Below are 19,938 nucleotides of genomic sequence, written 5' to 3'. Positions count from 1 at the left end.
TTATGACTACCTCTACAGCTTGGTAAAGTTTCATGATGATCGGTTTAGAATTGTGACCTGTAATCGATTGACAAACAGACAGACAGAGAATAAAATAACAAAGTCGACCGACCAATATACTTGGAAAAATCTTCGACTTTGCAAGTAACAAACAGACAGACAGATAGACAGACAGAACCACAAACGCAACCGACCAATATACTTGAAAAATCTTCGAAAACCTCCATCCACCTGAAAATATAACCTCCATCCACCTTTGGTGGTGGAGGAAATAAATAAACAAAACTAGATGGTATTCACAGTTTTGTACTACAACCCCTGCGCAGTCAACTTGTTGCGAGCCAACTCTTATGTTTTTGAACATTTTTTTTTCTTTCATCCAATATGGCTGCCAGACCACGTGAGCGAAGCCATCATAAATTTATATTCTCTAATATAATTGTTGCATAGATCACGCTCAATACATTTCAAACTGATCAGACCAAGTGTTGTAATTGTCGAATTATGACGCCATAACAAAGGCACTGATGACATCATCAGTAACATATCTTATTCCCCAAGGGGAGTACTTGACAATGAGGCATGTTTAAAATTTTTCCATGGAGCGGTTTTGGGGATTTAGAGGTGCAACTTTTTTCGATTTTTTCCAAGATGGCGTCTGTTCCACGTGACCTATGACGTCATAATTATCATTAAAAAATTCTACAGGAGGGGCCGCACATATTATGCAAATTTTGTGTCCATCGGATTAACAGTTGCAGATGAATTTTTGTTTTATTCATACTGATCAGATCAAGCGTTGTACTTGACGAATTATGACGTCATAATTAAGGCACCAATGACCACCATCAGCATATCTTATTCCCCATGGTGAGTAATTGACAATGAGCCATGTTTCAATTTTTTCCCATTGAGCGGTTTGGGAGATATAGAGGTGTAACGTTTTTCCAAGATGGCGTCCATACCACGTGACCTGTGACGTCATATGAATGAATAAAAAAATTATACAGGCGGAGGCGCTTCTATGGTAAACTTTCGTGTCAATCGGACCAACGGTTGCCGAGAATGATTTTTTTTAATGCAGACACATACGGCACACGGCACACGTACACAACTGAATGCTTAACCCTGCTTTTCGCTTCGCAAGCGCAGGGTAATTATGGTTATGAGATTGAAGGTTGGAGCACAGTCAAATCTTACAAATCACCCATACCTGGTGTGGGTGTAGCCATTCCCATGGCAGGGGTTCCTTTTGGCGTGATACCACTAGGGGTCAGCACCGGAGTGTTTCCACCGATCTGGCTAGCCGGAGTCTCATCCCAGCGAGACTTGCGCTTTGTACTTCCAGGAGTCGGCGTTTCTCCAGGACCCTCACCCCCCCGGTCAGTGCGTGGGGTTTCTGCCCACCCACTGCCATGTCCAGGTGTCTCTGTTGGAAAGATACAAAAAAAACGGACAATTCAAAAAAGTAATAGTTCAATTATTATATTTATATTGGAGAACACTTACAAATATGAGATTTACATAACAATATTTTAAACTATACCATTTAAGATTACGACACTAGGAGCCTCACCCCTTTCTGTGCGCGGCGTTTCATCCCAGCGATTGCGCCTTGCACTCGGAGTGGATCCACTATGGCCTGGGGTAGCATGGCCTGGGGTGTCACGACCTGGAGTCACAGACCCTGCTGGGGTGTGACTTGGCGTTGGATCCCACATACGGGAGCTTGGCGTGTTGCCAGGGGTCTCACTGCCCTTCGGACGACCTGGAGTCTCATCCCAGCGGCTATGTGAAGGCGTGTGACCAGGAGTGTGCCCCGGAGTGTGTCCCGGAGTATGTCCCGGAGTGTGTCCCGGAGTATGCGGTCCAGGAGTGTGGCCAGGAGTATGCGGTCCTGGAGTATGCCCAGGAGTGTGTCCCGGGGTGTGTCCCGGGGTGTGTCCCGGGGTGTGTCCCGGGGTGTGGCTCGGGGTGTGGCTTGGGGTCTGCAGATTGGCAAAAAAAATAAAAGCAATAAAATAAAAAGAGATAGTTGCTAGTTCCAGCAAAGACCTAGCAGTCTGCATTGGAAGACAACAGAATAAAAAAGTTTGGGTTTTCCGGCAAGAAACACATTGACGTTTCTGGCATAAGCATTCCTCCCAATGAGACAGAATTGATCATCTAGTGTGTTAGTGACGTCACTAATAACCTCACTGCTGTCATATGGTGGATGAGCAGCTGCTATTCGTATAATTGTGAGAGTCATGTGATGTATTGGATGAAAAAAAGTAAGAAAAGGAAATGGAATGAAAGGGTTTGGGGGGAGGGAGGGATAGGAGTAAGAGGGGAGGGTTTGGAAAGCCAAGGATGAGTCATGGTGAACAGCATACTGTACCGTATGAGCAGAAAGAAAATGCTTTATTTAAACAATTTGGTGCTGATGCTACGAATTAAAAAATAAAATAGTGTTCAAGTTTCTGGGGGTCATTTGTTCTGTGGAAGAGCACTAAATAAATAAATAAATTATAATAAAATAAATTTAAATTTATTATTAAAATAAAATTTAAATTAAAATAAAATAAAATTTAAATTAAAATAAATTAAAATAAATAAAATAAAATAAATGAATAATAAAACAAGCACTAAATAGACGTGACCGATGGAATGCTTATTTATACGGCAAGTGACCCGCACTACGCGGGTTTGACCAGTTTTGTTGCCCAAAACCCAAGTACTCGTTTTCGTATCGTCAAAACTCGTATTGGATGGAAAGTTGATGAGAAGGACGTCCTGTCTCACAGTAATGCCGAAGAGGAACGCGTCTTCTCGCAAATTTGCAAAAACGATGCCAATTTCCGAGAGTGCTTGTCAAATGAGGATACCCTGCACCTGCTCTCCTCACTTACAAAACCAACTCCTTATGCAAAACCCTGTGCCATAAGTTTGATCTATTCTATCGAGAAATCTCGTCAGAAAGACGAAAGCATGCAAGGAATACAATGCCCAGCAGAGTTACATGAATTGACTCGTCCGTTAGGTCCTGGCCATATCGGAGTGATTGACCTCATCGACGCAAACTTGCCATGTATGGGAATATCCTGCAAGGTGAAAATGACAAGTGACTGGTGTTCAAATGTTGGTCTCCAACGTCGTTGAGATTTCGTGGTCGTTTTTTTATATATACTTTGGTTAAGGCTCGTAATGCCAACAACACAAAAACACAAAAAAAAACACAAAACAAACAAAAAAAAAAAAACACAAAACACACAAACACGTTACATGTAGGTATTCCTTCTGAGGTTTTTATAAACAAAAGAAAACGTAGAAATTATTTGTTCGATGCGTTCCGGGGGCAGCGTTCCCATCCCCATTTATCCCACAAGGTCTTGAGCTTGTGCAACACGGTTTTGGTGAATGCACCGTTTTCCAGGAATCTAGCTCCAGCAGCAGCACCCCTTCATACCTCCCCCAGGTTGGATGAGGGTTTACTGGACGTGGAATTTGTTCATCATTCTCGGATTTTATGTTTTGAAAAACAAAGTTTTGTCTCTTGCTAAAACGGACACAGCCGAGACAATTTTCCACAAGTAAAGTCGGATATCCATGACATGTGAATAAGTTACACTCACACTCTTACGATGTCTCTCCGAAAAGACCGACTGGACAACCCTCCCATCCACTTTCTGAATAATCCTCTCCAAGAAGTTCTGTCACTCAAGCTTTTGGGTCTCACTATCTGCCATGATCTTTCCTGGGAAAACCACATTTCAAATCTGGCCTCCAAAGCCAGTCGCCGACTGGGCATCCTCCGTCGTGCGAAGTCCTTCCTTGGCACACCTGAGCTCCTCACCACATACAAGGCTTTCATCCGCAGCTCAATGGAATACTGCTCTCCCCTCTGGGCTGGTGCACCTGCCTCACACCTAGCTCGTCTTCACGCTGTTAAAACCAAAGCGTTCAGAATCATTGGAATCTCCCGCGATGACGCTAACTCCAAGGGCCTCTCACTCACTCACCGCAGGCAGGTTGGTGGTCTTTCCGTCTTCTACAGACTCCTCTCTGGCCTTGACCCCCCCAGCTCTCTCAGGGCTCTGTCCCCCAAATATTCCAACAGGTCGCACAAGATCTGCCTGCAACCCTCTTATGGTTAAACTGCCAAAATCAAGACTCTCTGCTCACCTCCACTCCTTCATTCCTCTTTTATCCCGCCTCTGGAACAAACTCCCTCACTCTCTTCAATCCCACTCCTCCCTCCAGGTCTTTAAAACAGATGTTCACCACCATCTCTTATCTTCCCCCATCCAAAACCTTGATCTTGTCTACCCCCGCTAATTTCACCCCAACTCCACTTTTTTGAAATACCAACTTCTGTCCTCGAAGTCCTTGGTGCCCTTGTGTTTTAAACTTAACCCACCCCCCCCCCGCCCCCCACCTCCCTTCCCACGCCTCCTCCCCCCAAGCCCTCTCCCTCCCACACATCTCCCTGCCCTCAAATGTTGTGTTTGTGTGCTTCCCCTTCTCTCCCCATCTTGTCTTCCATTCCCTCTTTTTATATATTGTTTGTCTGGTTGATTTGTTTGTGAAATAAATGTTAGCTCTTTCACGAGCCTCGATTCAGTATACAAAAAAAAAAGAAGAAAAAAAAGTGACTTCATTTTCCTTTCATATAAAATCGAAATAGTCATTATGGAGACGGCAAGACTTTAGAAACGGAATTTTTAGCTTGAGGACGATGAGATGGATACAGTAAATAAGTTTTTGAATCTGTTTGTTTATATCACACAGTCGTGGTTAATTCTCACTGTGACGAGAGAAACTTATAACATGTCTGAAATCTCCCACATTTATTTGGGAAGCTACGTGAAAGAACTGACAAAGTTAATGAATCGTTCAAGGACAGATCTGGTTCCTGAAAGTAATCTACAATTTCCCTTTTTTCCACGTTTCGGGGAAGGAAGGCCGATGCCTGAAACGTCAGCACTCTGCAATTTTTTCATGTTTTTGGGGGAGGGGGCATGGTGTACAGGAAAGTTTTAGGCAGTGAAATATATTCGTAGTCCGGAGATTCAGGGTGGAGAGATTCTCTCACTGTAAATATGTATCACAGGTCAAACTGAAATACACCAATTGTGGTGGAATTATGCCATCCCTAAAGTCAGGTTTTCACTCGTAGCATCAAATTCACAACACGTTACCTCAGCCTGGTCCCAACTGGACATCTTCTTCTTGGGTGTGGAATTGGGGGTGTGATCAGGCTGGCTTTGATCCCAGCGACGTTTTCGCTCTTTTGGTGCGGCTGCAGTTGCGCCATTGACTACCTTTAATTCACCGGCCTTTGCTTTCTCTGCCAATTGCTGTCGAATTTCCCTCTAAAGGCGAGATGAGAAACAAACACACCATTGGAAAAGGACTCCAAAAAAAGTAACAATAATGCTTTAAGGATTAATGCCGTACACAATTCGGGCTGCCACAATTACGATCAATTTGTTAAGAATAAAATGGCTCAAGAGGCCTGCCTCACCTCTTCCTTGGACAAGTGCTGCTCTCGCATGACATCTGTATACGAGCGAGCGGTCACCTTTGGGTCCGGTGTCTTTCCACCTGCAAGACCGGGCACATGCCGCACGATGTCCATCAACATCTGGCACCCTCACAACAGCCCCCGCCATGCGGCTGGCACCCTGCCTTCGCTCATGAAGCACAGACCACAGTGCCCACCCCCAAGACTTCTGGCCAAAGCTGTCTACGCGAATCAAGACTTTGAAACATCGCCGTTACACTTTCACAATAAAATGACGCTTCGCAATTTACATAGCACGACTCCTGCCTATCTGACCGAACAACGAACCTAACAAACTGGCTTATGAGAAGCAATGAGCCGTGCCGCATACAGGGGCACAACCAACACAACATGGTCCCCCCTTGATGGGTAGGCCACCCTGTCAGAGGGCAGCTTAGAGTTGGATACGCACGTAGGGAGGGAGTTCAGATCTTCTTCGCACTCCCCTTCAGGCAGCTGAGGACATCCTAGAAAAATCAGCTTCATGTGACATTAGTAACACTTGGGAGGGGGCTGATGAGAGCCTGCCTTAAAAATTGGCATGCATTCCAAAAGTTCTTACCTCCCTGCTGCAAAAGCCAGGCCAAGTCCTACAGGTACACTACAAGTGCCAATTGCATACAGCTCACAATTTTACAATTTCCTTGCTATCATTTTAGCATTAAAAACGAAGAACTAAGGAAAAAAAAAAAAGCACCTCCATTCATTTTTTTTAACCATCTAATCGCTGTTTGCAATGCACCTTTTCGGCCTGGTATGTCAAAGCTGTACCAGCTGCAGGAAAGAAATTGAAGGGCACAGTTAGTATTACTGCCAGAAACTCTCACCCAAACCCTCACCCCCAAAATGTCAACTTTTCTTCAGCCTAAAGCTGGGTGCAGGCTTCCAGCAAGTACTAGAAAAACTTTTCAAATGAGGGGAGGGGCAGAGGGGAAGGGGAGGAGGAGGGAGTGCAGAATTTTTTTAAAGTGAATAAAAAAAATTGCATTTTTAAACATTTCTCAAGAGGAACAAAAATATTAGCAGAGAATCATGACTTTGCTTTCAAATGTGTCATTATAAAGTATTGTTCAATTTGAGAGAACCAAAATGTTTATTAAGCATCAACCAAAAGTACCTATCATTATCGAGAAACCTGCAACCACCTCTCCACAACCACAATATGCGGAACAATGCAAACTACCACAGAATGCCAACCAATTATGTGTTCCCTGTAGCGAGTGCAATTACGAGTCATCAGTACTGAATTTTGTTTCCGGCAAACGACGATGTAAATGGCGGCGCCGAGGGCACGGCACATACCATCGGCAAAAGGATCAACGCGCTCTGGCGAGATGATGAGCTGGCGTCTCCGAGCACGGTATTCATCTTCGCGGTCTGCGATTCGTGGGGCCCTGTGCTCTGCAAAAGGATCGATCTGTGGGACAGGAAAAGGAAATCGGCGGATAAACTAGAACGGAACTCGGTAGAGCACACACCTCCGCCAGGCTGAACAGTTTGTTTTGTATCCCACTGATAGGTCGGATCTGGATTCGGACCTGAACCAAAATCGAATCGGCTTGTTCATGTCACCTAACCAACTCGTCCATCAAGTTTAGTCACAACTCGTCCATAACTTTTTTTAATATTATGTTATATAATCGCTTTTCACCCGATCTCTCAATGGTGAAGAATCACTTAAAAATTAAATAATTCTCGTATCCAAATACATATTTAGATCTTCACCAAAAATCGAATCGATTAGTCCTTGTCACACTCACAACCTGTCCACGAAGTTTCGTCCGAATCCGTCCATAACTTTTTGAGATATCCTGATATCCTTTCCTATCCTGAGATATCCTATCCTGAGATGAGATATAGTTTTTGTCCTCAAATTTTGTCAATTCTTCCCAATGGTGAAGAATCACTCAAAAAATTATAGTAGCCGGATCCGATTCCGGATCTTCACCAAAATCGAATCATTTTGTCCTTGTCCCATACACTACCTCTCTGCCAAATTTCGCCGAATCCGTCCACAATTTTTGGAGATATCTTGTTCACAAACAGACGGGGTGAAAACATAACCTCCATCCACCTACAGTGGCGGAGGTAACGACAAATGCAGACACGTCAACTGTGCTGCACAAAACGTGAGGGGGCTCTGTCTTTGTCTTACTGTCATTCCACATCCCAATCATCTAAAATCGATGTTTTACCAATGACAGTTGAGGGGCGGAATATGGGGAGAGTTTTTACGATTAACAAAGATATAAGAGATGCACAGCTGATTGATCTTCTTCTTTCGTGTGCAACACATTGCTGTGGGGTTGCATCATTGGCTGAGGGTGCGGCTGTGCCGTTGATGCGATATGTCGGTTTGGGCAGGAATTTGTAATTTGGCCAGAGAGTCGGCGATAGCTCACCTACTCTTCACGAAGGACACCGTGGGATCTTTAACGTCCATCCGAGGGACGGCACCCAATTCATGCAATGCTGGGAGAAACGTCTGATCCTTAAAAAGCACCACAAAGGGAATGCTCTCCATGTCGGAAGCATTCTGTGAAGGGTTTTTAAATACTCTCGAGACAGGTAGCATACCTTGAAAATTGTATCCCGATAAAACTTACCATCTCAGCTGCCTGTGGGATGTCATTGAGCAAGGCAGCAGGTGGGTGGTAAGCCTGCCTGTTGCCTCCTCCAATCAATGGTGCAGGTCCAATATCATCATCATCCTTTGGAAAGAAAAACAGGAACAAAATGCAACAACCACATGGATGAAGTAAACACTTCCGTGGTGTAAAAGGTCTTTAACCGAGAATAGGGTTGGACCGTATTCACAATGTGAACACAAAGGACGCGCCAAACATAAAACATTCAATGTAAACGTTACCAACTTCGGCTATTTTTGAGGAATACCTCTTCTTGCTCATTGGCAGCAATTGAGGTGACGTAGCCCTTAAAACGGCTGTCACTTCCACCGTAGATTTCCTGGTCATAGTAGCCAGTAGAATCAAGTCCAACTGCCGTTTGCTTGTCTGGCTCCTCGACCAGAGTCTTGCGTTTTACCTGGAGATCCCTGATCTGGGCATCAATATCTGGGTAATGAGAGCAAATCATTCATCCATACAGTGAAACTGCCATTACTTTATACCGATAATAAAATGTTGGAAATAGTAATTACAATACTGCACACGGCATTCGATACATCTTACTGGGCCTACAGGTAGCACACTCGCTTCTGAGCTGCATGGGCGTGAATCCCGACTCAGCTATGAACTGCCACCCTGGCGTTTCGCATGCAATCCTAGACATCAATGTGTTCACCGTCCCTCAGTTGCACGTTCCGTCAGGTGTCCTGTCTGAAAGCTCTGGCAGCCAGTTGACCGTAAAAACCCCAAGTCATCTTTCTCGAAGAGCAAGTGAGTTAAAACAGGGACCCTGTACAAATTACAGATTCCTTCCCAAATCACGGTCAGTGGAACATCAGGCGTAGCCAACCAGTTCGTGAAAGACTTTGGCCTGAAATAATCGCAGACCGACACACAATGTGGAAATAATTGGGGCCATTAAAGTAGTATGTAGCATTAAGGTAGTAAGTATGTAGATAGTAAGTATTAAGGTAGTATGTAGTATGAAGGTAGTATGTAGTACGAAGGTAGTATGTAGTATGAAGGTAGTAAGTTTGAAGGTAGTAAGTATGTAGATAGTAAGTATGTAGATAGTAAGTGTTAAGGTAGCAGGTAGTATGTAGTATGAAGGTAGTATGTAGTACGAAGGTAGTATGTAGTATGAAGGTAGTAAGTATGAAGGTAGTAAGTATGTAGATAGTAAGTATGTAGATAGTAAGTATGTAGATAGTAAGTATGCGGATAGTGAGTATTAAGGTAGTAAGTATTAAGGTAGTATGTAGTATGAAGGCAGTATGTAGTATGAAGATAGTAAGTATGTAGATAGTAAGTATGTTGATAGTAAGTATGTAGATACTAAGTATGCAGATAGCAAATATGCAGATAGTAAGTATGTAGATAGTAAGTATTAAGGTAGTATGAAGGTAGTATGCAGTATGAAGGTAGTAAGTATGTAGATAGTAAGTATGTAGATAGTAAGTATGTAGATAGTAAGTATGTAGATAGTAAGTATGCAGATAGCAAATATGCAGATAGTAAGTATGTAGATAGTAAGTATTATGGTAGTATGAAGGTAGTATGTAGTATGAAGGCAGTATGTAGTATGTAGATAGTAAGTATGTAGATAGTAAGTATGTAGATAGTAAGTATGTAGATACTAAGTATGCAGATAGCAAATATGCAGATAGTAAGTATGTAGATAGTAAGTATTAAGGTAGTATGAAGGTAGTATGCAGTATGAAGGTAGTAAGTATGTAGATAGTAAGTATGTAGATAGTAAGTATGTAGATAGTAAGTATGTAGATAGTAAGTATGTAGATAGTAAGTATGTAGATAGTAAGTATGTAGACAGTAAGTATGTAGATAGTAAGTATGTAGGTAGTAAATATGAAGGTAGTATGTAGTATGTCGGTCGTATATAATATGAAGGTAGTATGTAGATAGTAAGTATGTAGTGGTAGTATGTTAGTAGTAAGTATGTAGTTGTAGTAGTTGTATGCAGCTAATATGTATCTAGGTAGTATGTATGTATGTTGGTAGTACGTATGTAGGTAGTATGTACACTACTCACAATAAGTTAAGGATATTGTGGGAGTGAGTTAATTTTTTTATAGGGGTCAGGGTTATGGTATTGAAATCAAGAATGCTGTGTTTTTTCACACTCATTAATAACCATAGAATTAGGACCAACAACTTTTTTCAACATAATTATTACACAAAATCAACCACACCGAAGAACCTGCCGATATCCCTAACTTACTGTGAGTAGTGTATGTCATGGTAGTAGTCGTATGTAGGTAGTATGTATGTAGGTAGTATGTATGTAGTGGTAGTAGTATGTATGTAGGTAGTATGTATGTAGGTAGTATGTATGTAGTGGTAGTAGTAGTATGTAGGTAGTATGTATGTAGGTAGTATGTATGTCGTGGTAGTAGTAGTATGTATGTCATGGTAGTAGTAGTATGTATGTCATGGTAGTAGTAGTATGTAGGTAGTATGTATGTCAGTATTATGTATGTAAGTAGTATGTATGTAGGTAGTATGTATGTCGTGGTAGTAGTAGTAGTATGTAGGTAGTATGTATTTCGTGGTAGTAGTAGTATGTAGGTAGTATGTATGTCGTGGTAGTAGTAGTTTGGAGGTAGTATGTATGTAGGTAGTATGTAAGTAGTGGTAGTAGTAGTATGGAGGTAGTATGTATGTAGGTAGTATGTATGTCGTGGTAGTAGTAGTATGTAGGTAGTATGTATGTCGGTATTATGTATGTCGGTATTATGTATGTAAGTAGTATGTATGTAGGTAGTAAGTAAGTAGTAAGTATGTAGGTAGTAAGAATGTAAGTAGTATGTATGTAGGTAGTAAGAATGTAAGTAGTATGTATGTTGGTAGTATTTATGTAGGTAGTATGTATGTAGGTCGTATGTATGTAGGTATTAAGTATGTATGTAGTAAGTATTATGTAGCAAGTATGTAAGTAGTATTATGTTGTGGTATTAGTGGTATGTAGGTATTATGTATGTAGGTAGTAAGTATGTAGGTAGTAAGTATGTCGGTAGTATGTATGTAGGTAATATGTATGTAGGTGGTAGGTATGTCTGTATGTATGTATTATGTATGTCGGTGGTATGAGTGTAGGTAGCATGTTTGTAGGTAGTATGATTGTAGGTAGTATGTTTGTAGGTAGTATGTTTATAGGTAGTATGTTTATAGGTAGCAAGTATGTAGGGAGTATGTATGTCGGGAGTATGCATGCAGGTAGTATGAATGTAGGTAGTATGTTTGTAAGTAGTATGTTTGGAGGTAGTATGTTTGTAGGTAGAATGTTTGTAGGTAGTATGTATGTATGTAGGTAGTATGTATGTAGGTAGTAAGTATTTAGGTAGTATGTATGTAGGTAGTATGTATGTAGGTAGTAACTATGTAGGTAGTAAGTATGTAGGTAGTATGTATGTAGGTAGTATGTATGTAGGTAGTAGTAGTATGTTGTGGAAGTATGAAGTGGTAGTAGTAGTATGTAGTGGTGGTAGTAGTAGTAGTAGTAGTAGTGCCAAGTTGCCATAGTAGTATGTAGTAGTAGTAGTAGTAGTAGTAGTAGTAGTAGTAGTAGTAGTAGTAGTAGTAGTAGTAGTAGTAGTATGTTGCAGTAGTAGTATGTTGTTGTAGTAGTAGTATGTTGTAGTAGTAGTATGTTGTAGTGGTAGTATGTTGTAGTAGTAGTATGTAGTATGTTGCAGTAGTAGTATGTTGTAGTCATAGTAGTATGTAGTATGTTGTAGTAGTATTAGTATGTTGTAGTCATCATATGTTGTAGTAGTATTAGTATGTTGTACTATTAGTATGTTGTAGTAGTAGTATGTTGTAGTAGTAGTATGTTGTAGTCGTAGTATGTTGTAGTCGTAGTATGTTGTCGTTGTATGTTGTCGTTGTAGTGGGTGTAGTTGTTGTGTGTTGTCGTTGTAGTATGTTGTCGTTGTATTAGTATGTTGTAGTATTAGTATGTTGTAGTATTAGTATGTTGTAGTATTAGTATGTTGTAGTAGTAGTATGTTGTAGTAGTATTAGTATGTTGTAGTAGTATTAGTATGTTGTAGTAGTATTAGTATGTTGTAGTAGTATTAGTATATAGTGGTAGAATTATTATGTTGTAGTCGTAGTATGTTGTCGCTGTAGTATGTTGTCGTTGTAGTATGTTGCGTTGTAATATGTTGTCGTTGTAGTATGTTGTCGTTGTATTAGTGTGTTGTCGTTGTATTAGTATGTTGTAGTATTAGGATGTTGTAGTAGTATGTTGTAGTAGTAGTATGTTGTAGTAGTAGTATGTTGTAGTAGTAGTATGTTGTAGTAGTATGTTGTAGTAGTAGTATGTTGTAGTAGTAGTATGTAGTATGTTGCAGGAGTAGTATGTTGTAGTAGTAGGCTGTAGACGTTGTAGTATGTTGCAGTAGTAGTATGTTGTAGTTGTAGTATGTTGTAGTTGTGGTATGTTGCAGTCGTACTATGTAGTATGTTGTAGTAGTATGTATTATGTTGTAGTAGTAGTGTGTAGTATGTTGTAGTAGTAGTATGTTGTAGTTGTAATATGTTGTAGTAGTAGTATGTTGTAGTTGTAGTATGTTGTAGTAGTAGTATGTAGTAGTAGTAGTATGTAGTAGTAGTAGTATGTAGTATGTTGTAGTAGTAGTATGTTGTAAGAGTAGTATGTAGTATGTTGTAGTAGTAGTATTGTATGTTGTAGAAGTAGTATGTAGTATGTTGTAATAGTAGTGTTGTATGTTGTAGTAGTAGTATGTAGTATGTTGTAGTAGTAGTATGTAGTATGTTGTAGTCGTAGTATGTAGTATGTTGTAGTCGTAGTAGTATGTTGTAGTTGTGGTATGTTGTCGTAGTAGTATGTTGCAGTTGTAGTAGTATGTATTGTGTTGTAGTAGAATGTATTTATTATCACCCCTCACCTCATTTAAAGGGGCACGCCCCCTCCTCCTCCTTCACCATCATCATCACCCTTCATCTCATTTAAAAGGGCACGCCCCCTCCTCCTCTTTCACCATCATCACCCCTCATCTCATTTAAAAGGGCACGCCTCCTCCTCCTCCTGCTTCTTCACCATCATCATCACCCCTCATCTAATTTAAAAGGGCACGCCTCCTCCTCCTCTTTCACAATCATCACCCCTCATCTCAATTAAAAGGGCACGCCTCCTCCTCACCATAATCACCCCTCATCTCATTTAAAAGGGCACACCTCCTCCTTCACCATCATCACCCCTCATCTCATTTAAAAGGGCACACCACCTCCACCTCCTTCACCATCATCACCCCTCATCTCATTTAAAAGGGCACGCCTCCTCCTCCTCCTTCACCATCATCACCCCTCATCTCATTTAAAAGGCCACGCCCCTCCTCCTTCACCATCATCACCCCTCAACTCATTTAAAAGGGCACGCTCCATCCTCCTCCTTCACCATCATCACCCCTCATCTCATTTAAAAGGGCACGGCCCTTTTAGTATGTTGTAGTTGTAGTATGTTGTAGTAGTAGTATGTAGTAGTAGTAGTATGTAGTAGTAGTAGTATGTAGTATGTTGTAGTAGTAGTATGTTGTAAGAGTAGTATGTAGTATGTTGTAGTAGTAGTATTGTATGTTGTAGAAGTAGTATGTAGTATGTTGTAATAGTAGTGTTGTATGTTGTAGTAGTAGTATGTAGTATGTTGTAGTAGTAGTATGTAGTATGTTGTAGTCGTAGTATGTAGTATGTTGTAGTCGTAGTAGTATGTTGTAGTTGTGGTATGTTGTCGTAGTAGTATGTTGCAGTTGTAGTAGTATGTTGTAGTCACCCCTCATCTCATTTAAAAGGGCACACCACCTCCACCTCCTTCACCATCATCACCCCTCATCTCATTTAAAAGGGCACACCTCCTCCTCTTTCACCATCATCACCCCTCATCTCATTTAAAAGGGCACGCTCCCTCCTCCTCTTTCACAATCATCACCCCTCATCTCAATTAAAAGGGCACGCCTCCTCCTCACCATAATCACCCCTCATCTCATTTAAAAGGGCACACCTCCTCCTTCACCATCATCACCCCTCATCTCATTTAAAAGGGCACACCACCTCCACCTCCTTCACCATCATCACCCCTCATCTCATTTAAAAGGGCACGCCTCCTCCTCCTCCTTCACCATCATCACCCCTCATCTCATTTAAAAGGCCACGCCCCTCCTCCTTCACCATCATCACCCCTCAACTCATTTAAAAGGGCACGCTCCATCCTCCTCCTTCACCATCATCACCCCTCATCTCATTTAAAAGGGCACGGCCCTTTTAGTATGTTGTAGTTGTAGTATGTTGTAGTAGTAGTATGTAGTAGTAGTAGTATGTAGTAGTAGTAGTATGTAGTATGTTGTAAGAGTAGTATGTTGTAAGAGTAGTATGTAGTATGTTGTAGTAGTAGTATTGTATGTTGTAGAAGTAGTATGTAGTATGTTGTAATAGTAGTGTTGTATGTTGTAGTAGTAGTATGTAGTATGTTGTAGTAGTAGTATGTAGTATGTTGTAGTCGTAGTATGTAGTATGTTGTAGTCGTAGTAGTATGTTGTAGTTGTGGTATGTTGTCGTAGTAGTATGTTGCAGTTGTAGTAGTATGTTGTAGTCACCCCTCATCTCATTTAAAAGGGCACACCACCTCCACCTCCTTCACCATCATCACCCCTCATCTCATTTAAAAGGGCACACCTCCTCCTCTTTCACCATCATCACCCCTCATCTCATTTAAAAGGGCACGCCACCTCCACCTCCTTCACCATCATCGCCCCTGTCATTTAAAGGGGCACGCTCCCTCCTCCTCCTCCTCCTCCTCCTTCACCATCATCACCTCTGATCTCATTTAAAAGGGCATTCCCCTTCCTCCTCCTTCACCCCTCATCTCATTTAAAAGGGCACACCTCCTCCTCCTTCACCATCATCACCCCTCATCTCATTTAAAAGGGCACGCTCCCTCCTCCTCCCTCACCATCATCACCCCTCATCTCATTTAAAAGGGCACGGCCTCTCCTCCTCTTTCACCATCATCACCCCTCATCTCATTTAAATGGGCACGCTCCCTCCTCCTCCTTCACCATCATCACCCCTCATCTAATTTAAAAGGGCATGCTCCCTCCTCCTCCTTCACCATCATCGCCCCTCATGTCATTTAAAGGGGCACGCTCCGTCTTCCACCATCATCTCATTTAAAAGGGCACGCCCCCTCCTCCTCCTCCTTCACCATCATCACCCCTCATCTCATTTAAAGGGTACGCCCCCTCCTCCTCCTTCACCATCATCACCCCTCATCTCATTTAAAGGATACGCCCCCTCCTCCTCCTCCTTCACCATCATCACCCCTCATCTCATTTAAAGGGGCACGCTCCCTCCTCCTCCTCCTTCACCATCATCATCACCCCTCATCTCATTTAAAGGGGCACACGCCCCCCTCCCCCCTCCTCCTCTTTCACCATCATCACCCCTCATCTCATTTAAAGGGTACGCCCCCTCCTCCTCCTACTTCACCATCATCACCCATCTCATCTCATCTCATTTAAAGGGGCGGGCACGCTCCCTCCTCCTCCTCCTCCTCCTTCACCATCATCACCCCTCATCTCATTTAAAAGGGCACACGCCCCCCCCCCTCCCCCTCCTCCTCCTTCACCATCATCACCCCTCATCTCATTTAAAGGGTACGCCCCCTCCTCCTCCTACTTCACCATCATCACCCCTCATCTCATTTAAAGGGGCACGCTCCCTCCTCCTCCTCCTTCACCATCATCACCCCTCATCTCATTTAAAGGGGCATGCCTCCTCCTCACCATAATCACCCCTCATCTCATTTAAAAGGGCACACCTCCTCCTTCACCATCATCACCCCTCATCTCATTTAAAAGGGCACACCACCTCCACCTCCTTCACCATCATCACCCCTCATCTCATTTAAAAGGGCACGCCTCCTCCTCCTCCTTCACCATCATCACCCCTCATCTCATTTAAAAGGCCACGCCCCTCCTCCTTCACCATCATCACCCCTCAACTCGTTTAAAAGGGCACGCTCCATCCTCCTCCTTCACCATCATCACCCCTCATCTCATTTAAAAGGGCACGGCCCCTCCTCCTCTTTCACCATCATCACCCCTCATCTCATTTAAAAGGGCATGCTCCCTCCTCCTCCTTCACCATCATCGCCCCTGTCATTTAAAGGGGCACGCTCCCTCCTCCTCCTTCACCATCATCACCCCTCATCTCATTTAAAAGGGCACGCCACCTCCACCTCCTTCACCATCATCGCCCCTGTCATTTAAAGGGGCACCCTCCCTCCTCCGCCTCCTTCACCATCATCACCTCTCATCTCATTTAAAAGGGCATGCCCCTTCCTCCTCCTTCAGCCCTCATCTCATTTATAAGGGCATGCCTCCTCCTCCTCCTTCACCATCATCACCCCTCATCTCATTTTAAAGGCCACGCCCCTCCTCCTCCTTCACCATCATCACCCCTCATCTCATTTAAAAGGCCACGCCCCCTCCTCCTCCTTCACTATCATCACCCCTCATCTCATTTAAAAGGCCACGCCCCTCCTCCTTCACCATCATCACCCCTCAACTCATTTAAAAGGGCACGCTCCATCCTCCTCCTTCACCATCATCACCCCTCATCTCATTTAAAAGGGCACGGCCCCTCCTCCTCTTTCACCATCATCACCCCTCATCTCATTTAAAAGGGCATGCTCCCTCCTCCTCCTTCACCATCATCGCCCCTGTCATTTAAAGGGGCACGCTCCCTCCTCCTCCTTCACCATCATCACCCCTCATCTCATTTAAAAGGGCACGGCCCCTGCTCGTCTTTCACCATCATCACCCCTCATCTCATTTAAAAGGGCATGCTCCCTCCTCCTCCCTCACCATCATCACCCCTCATCTCATTTAAAAGGGCATTCCCCTTCCCCCTCCTTCACCCCTCATCTCATTTAAAAGGGCACACCTCCTCCTTCACCATCATCACCCCTCATCTCATTTAAAAGGGCACGCTCCCTCCTCCTCCCTCACCATCATCACCCCTCATCTCATTTAAAAGGGCACGGCCTCTGCTCCTCTTTCACCATCATCACCCCTCATCTCATTTAAATGGGCACGGCCTCTCCTCCTCTTTCACCATCATCACCCCTCATCTCATTTAAATGGGCACGCTCCCTCTTCCTCCTTCACCATCATCACCCCTCATCTAATTTAAAAGGGCATGCTCCCTCCTCCTTCACCATCGCCCCTCATGTCATTTAAAGGGGCACGCTCCGTCTTCCACCATCATCTCATTTAAAAGGGCACGCCCCCTCCTCCTCCTTCACCATCATCACCCCTCATCTCATTTAAAGGGTACGCCCCCTCCTCCTCCTTCACCATCATCACCCCTCATCTCATTTAAAGGGGCACACGCCCCCCCTCCTCCCCCTCCTCCTCCTCCTCCTCCTCCTCCTCCTCCACCTCCACACCATGATATATCGAGGGCCCTTTAATGGTGAAAATATGGGCAGGTAAAGTTACGCTTAAATCGATATTTATACACCCACAATATATATTACCATCGTTCGTGCAAGATGCAGATTTATTTTTAATGCAAACGGAAAACTCGAAGGTTGATGTATTGTGGATTTGTGGTTATCTTCGAGAGGATAATATTAATAACAAGGAGAAAAATAAAGAGATGAGAACAAAGGTACGAGCTCGAAATCTAAGCAACACCGGTAGGCGGTACCTGGAATTAAAGGTGAATAGTGCACAATGGCAGCAAACGCCAAACGGACGTCAAGTAAACACAAAACAAATAAATAAGTCGTCACGGCCGCCATTCCACGCGAGGCTCGCTAGGCCCTCGAACAAAACAACCACCAAAGCAAAGCGAACCGACTGGCATAGAGACGGTGCACAACGCGAAATGCTTCCCTCGCTCCTTTCCAAACATTCAACATGTACCCGGTCTATAATTCGTGGTAAACAAGGAGGCACCTTCGTGAGACTTCGCGGGGACCTCCATCTTGACGAAGCACGTCGGACGTGAAGTTCCCGGATGGAGTCGGGCGGAAATGTTGCCGGTCACGTGACCGCGCTGTGGCCGTCGTCGTTTCCGGTTTAGACATCCGGCGATGGAGCGATCGTCGGTGAGGTGGAACCACTGAACTATAACACTACGTGGAACGGACAGTCTGCGAACACACACACAAAAGGCCCATAGGCAGTGAGTTTTACATGAAGCCACGGGATCGCAATGCATTATGGGATTTAGTCACGCAAAAAGCGTATTGCTTTTGTATCGCTGTGATTGAACGACGTACACATCTTGCAAGATTTATATAGAGATTTCTTTCATAATTGCACATTTGTTCTTAGTTGTTTCACTTCGGTGATGTCTGTTGCGACTGAATAACATTGGTGTACGTGCTGTGTCATTAACGTGCGATGGGCCATCCTGCCATATTGCAATGATGAAGGTACTAGGAGCAAACGTGAACATCAATGGAATGGATCCTTCATTTCCACACCCAGCTGACCCTTCCGTGCGCGTATATGTGATACTTGACGTCTGCCATATGCTGAAACTACTTCGCAATTCATTTGCAGATGGTGGGATTTTTAGAACGCAGGATGGTCAAAGTGTGAAATGGACATACATTGAAGAGCTTCACAAACTTCAAGGATCTGAAGGACTCCGACTTGGGAACAAGGTAAAAAATGCCCACATTCAGTGGAGAACGCAGAAAATGAAAGTGAACCTGGCAGCACAAATATTCAGTGCCAGTGTTGCTGATGCTCTGCAATATTGCGAAGAAAAACTTCAACTTCCACAATTCCAGGGCTGCAGTGCAACTATAGAGTTTCTTCGGCATGTTGATTCAGCCTTCGATGCTTTAAACAGCAGAAATCCGTTTGGAAGGGGGCTGAAAGCACCATTGAAAGGGGACAACCATGCATCCATTCAACAACGATTGCATGATGCTGAAGTCTTCCTTCTCGGTCTCAAAGATGGATCTGGTAGGAAAATGTGTGAAGGACCAAGAAAGACTGGTTTTGTTGGCTTCGTTGTTAGCATCAGAAGCATTTTAAACATGTATCAAGAACTTGTCGCACCAACCGATGCCCCACTCAAATACCTACTAACGTATAAATTCTCTCAGGATCACATTGAATTGTTCTTTTCCGCCCTCAGAGCACGTGGAGGATTCAACAACAACCCCACTGCAAGACAGTTCAAAGCTGCATACAAACGCCTGTTGATGAGACATCACATAAAAAATGGCACTGGGAACTGTATTCTTCGTGATGACACAGCCATTCTTCACACTGAGAGCGTCAATGATGTCACAACTATGAACATTACTCGAAAGTATGATCTCATTCCCAGACAACCCAGCAAGACAGATCATGACTACAGTGACATGCCACATATTGAGCCCTTATCAGAATATAAGGATGCGGCTGTCAACTACATCAGTGGATACATTGTGAAATCTATTAGGCTGCATATGGACTGTATGGAATGTGCCAATGCAATGTCATCTTCTGATGGCAATGCTCATGACTTTGTCACCATGAAAGATCGCGGGAGGCTGCAGAGGCCATCAGCTAGCGTAGTATCTGTATGTAGAGAAACAGAGAAATGTTTCCAGCGACTTCTAAGAATAACTCAAGGAAAGCTTCCTCAAGGCCGTGGAGTGACATCTGCTATCTCTTCCTCAGTTCTGGAGAACACAAGCCACATGAACTTATTTCCTCA

At 43.4% G+C, this 19,938-nt stretch overlaps 1 protein-coding gene across 4 annotated transcripts in view; it reads right to left on the bottom strand.

The window, feature by feature from the left end:
* Positions 1 to 18,258, bottom strand: part of SF3B1 (splicing factor 3b subunit 1) — a 28,444-nt gene extending 10,186 nt beyond the window's left edge. The window contains exons 1-8 of one of the 4 annotated variants that reach the window (XM_068119614.2): positions 18,174 to 18,258; positions 8,441 to 8,619; positions 8,152 to 8,256; positions 6,848 to 6,962; positions 5,507 to 5,586; positions 5,181 to 5,354; positions 1,577 to 1,988; positions 1,214 to 1,429 (exon numbers count right to left, since the gene is read on the bottom strand). In XM_068119614.2, the coding sequence (XP_067975715.1) occupies positions 1,214 to 1,429; positions 1,577 to 1,988; positions 5,181 to 5,354; positions 5,507 to 5,586; positions 6,848 to 6,962; positions 8,152 to 8,256; positions 8,441 to 8,619; positions 18,174 to 18,201 (1,309 nt within the window). In that variant the 5' untranslated portion in view covers positions 18,202 to 18,258. Of the gene's footprint in view, positions 1 to 1,213; positions 1,430 to 1,576; positions 1,989 to 5,180; positions 5,355 to 5,506; positions 5,587 to 5,957; positions 6,583 to 6,847; positions 6,963 to 8,151; positions 8,257 to 8,440; positions 8,620 to 18,173 lie in introns of those variants that run through there. The other 3 variants (XR_010984903.1, XM_068119615.2, XM_068119617.2) reach the window with 3 other exon arrangements.
* Positions 18,259 to 19,938: the final 1,680 nt, after the last annotated feature.

This window comes from Myxine glutinosa, chromosome 6 (assembly GCF_964187855.1).
Source record: "Myxine glutinosa chromosome 6, kmMyxGlut1.1, whole genome shotgun sequence".
NCBI lineage: Eukaryota > Metazoa > Chordata > Myxini > Myxiniformes > Myxinidae > Myxine > Myxine glutinosa.
The sequence above is the reverse complement of the archived record's forward strand: the minus strand, read 5'-3'. Positions and strand labels throughout refer to the sequence as shown.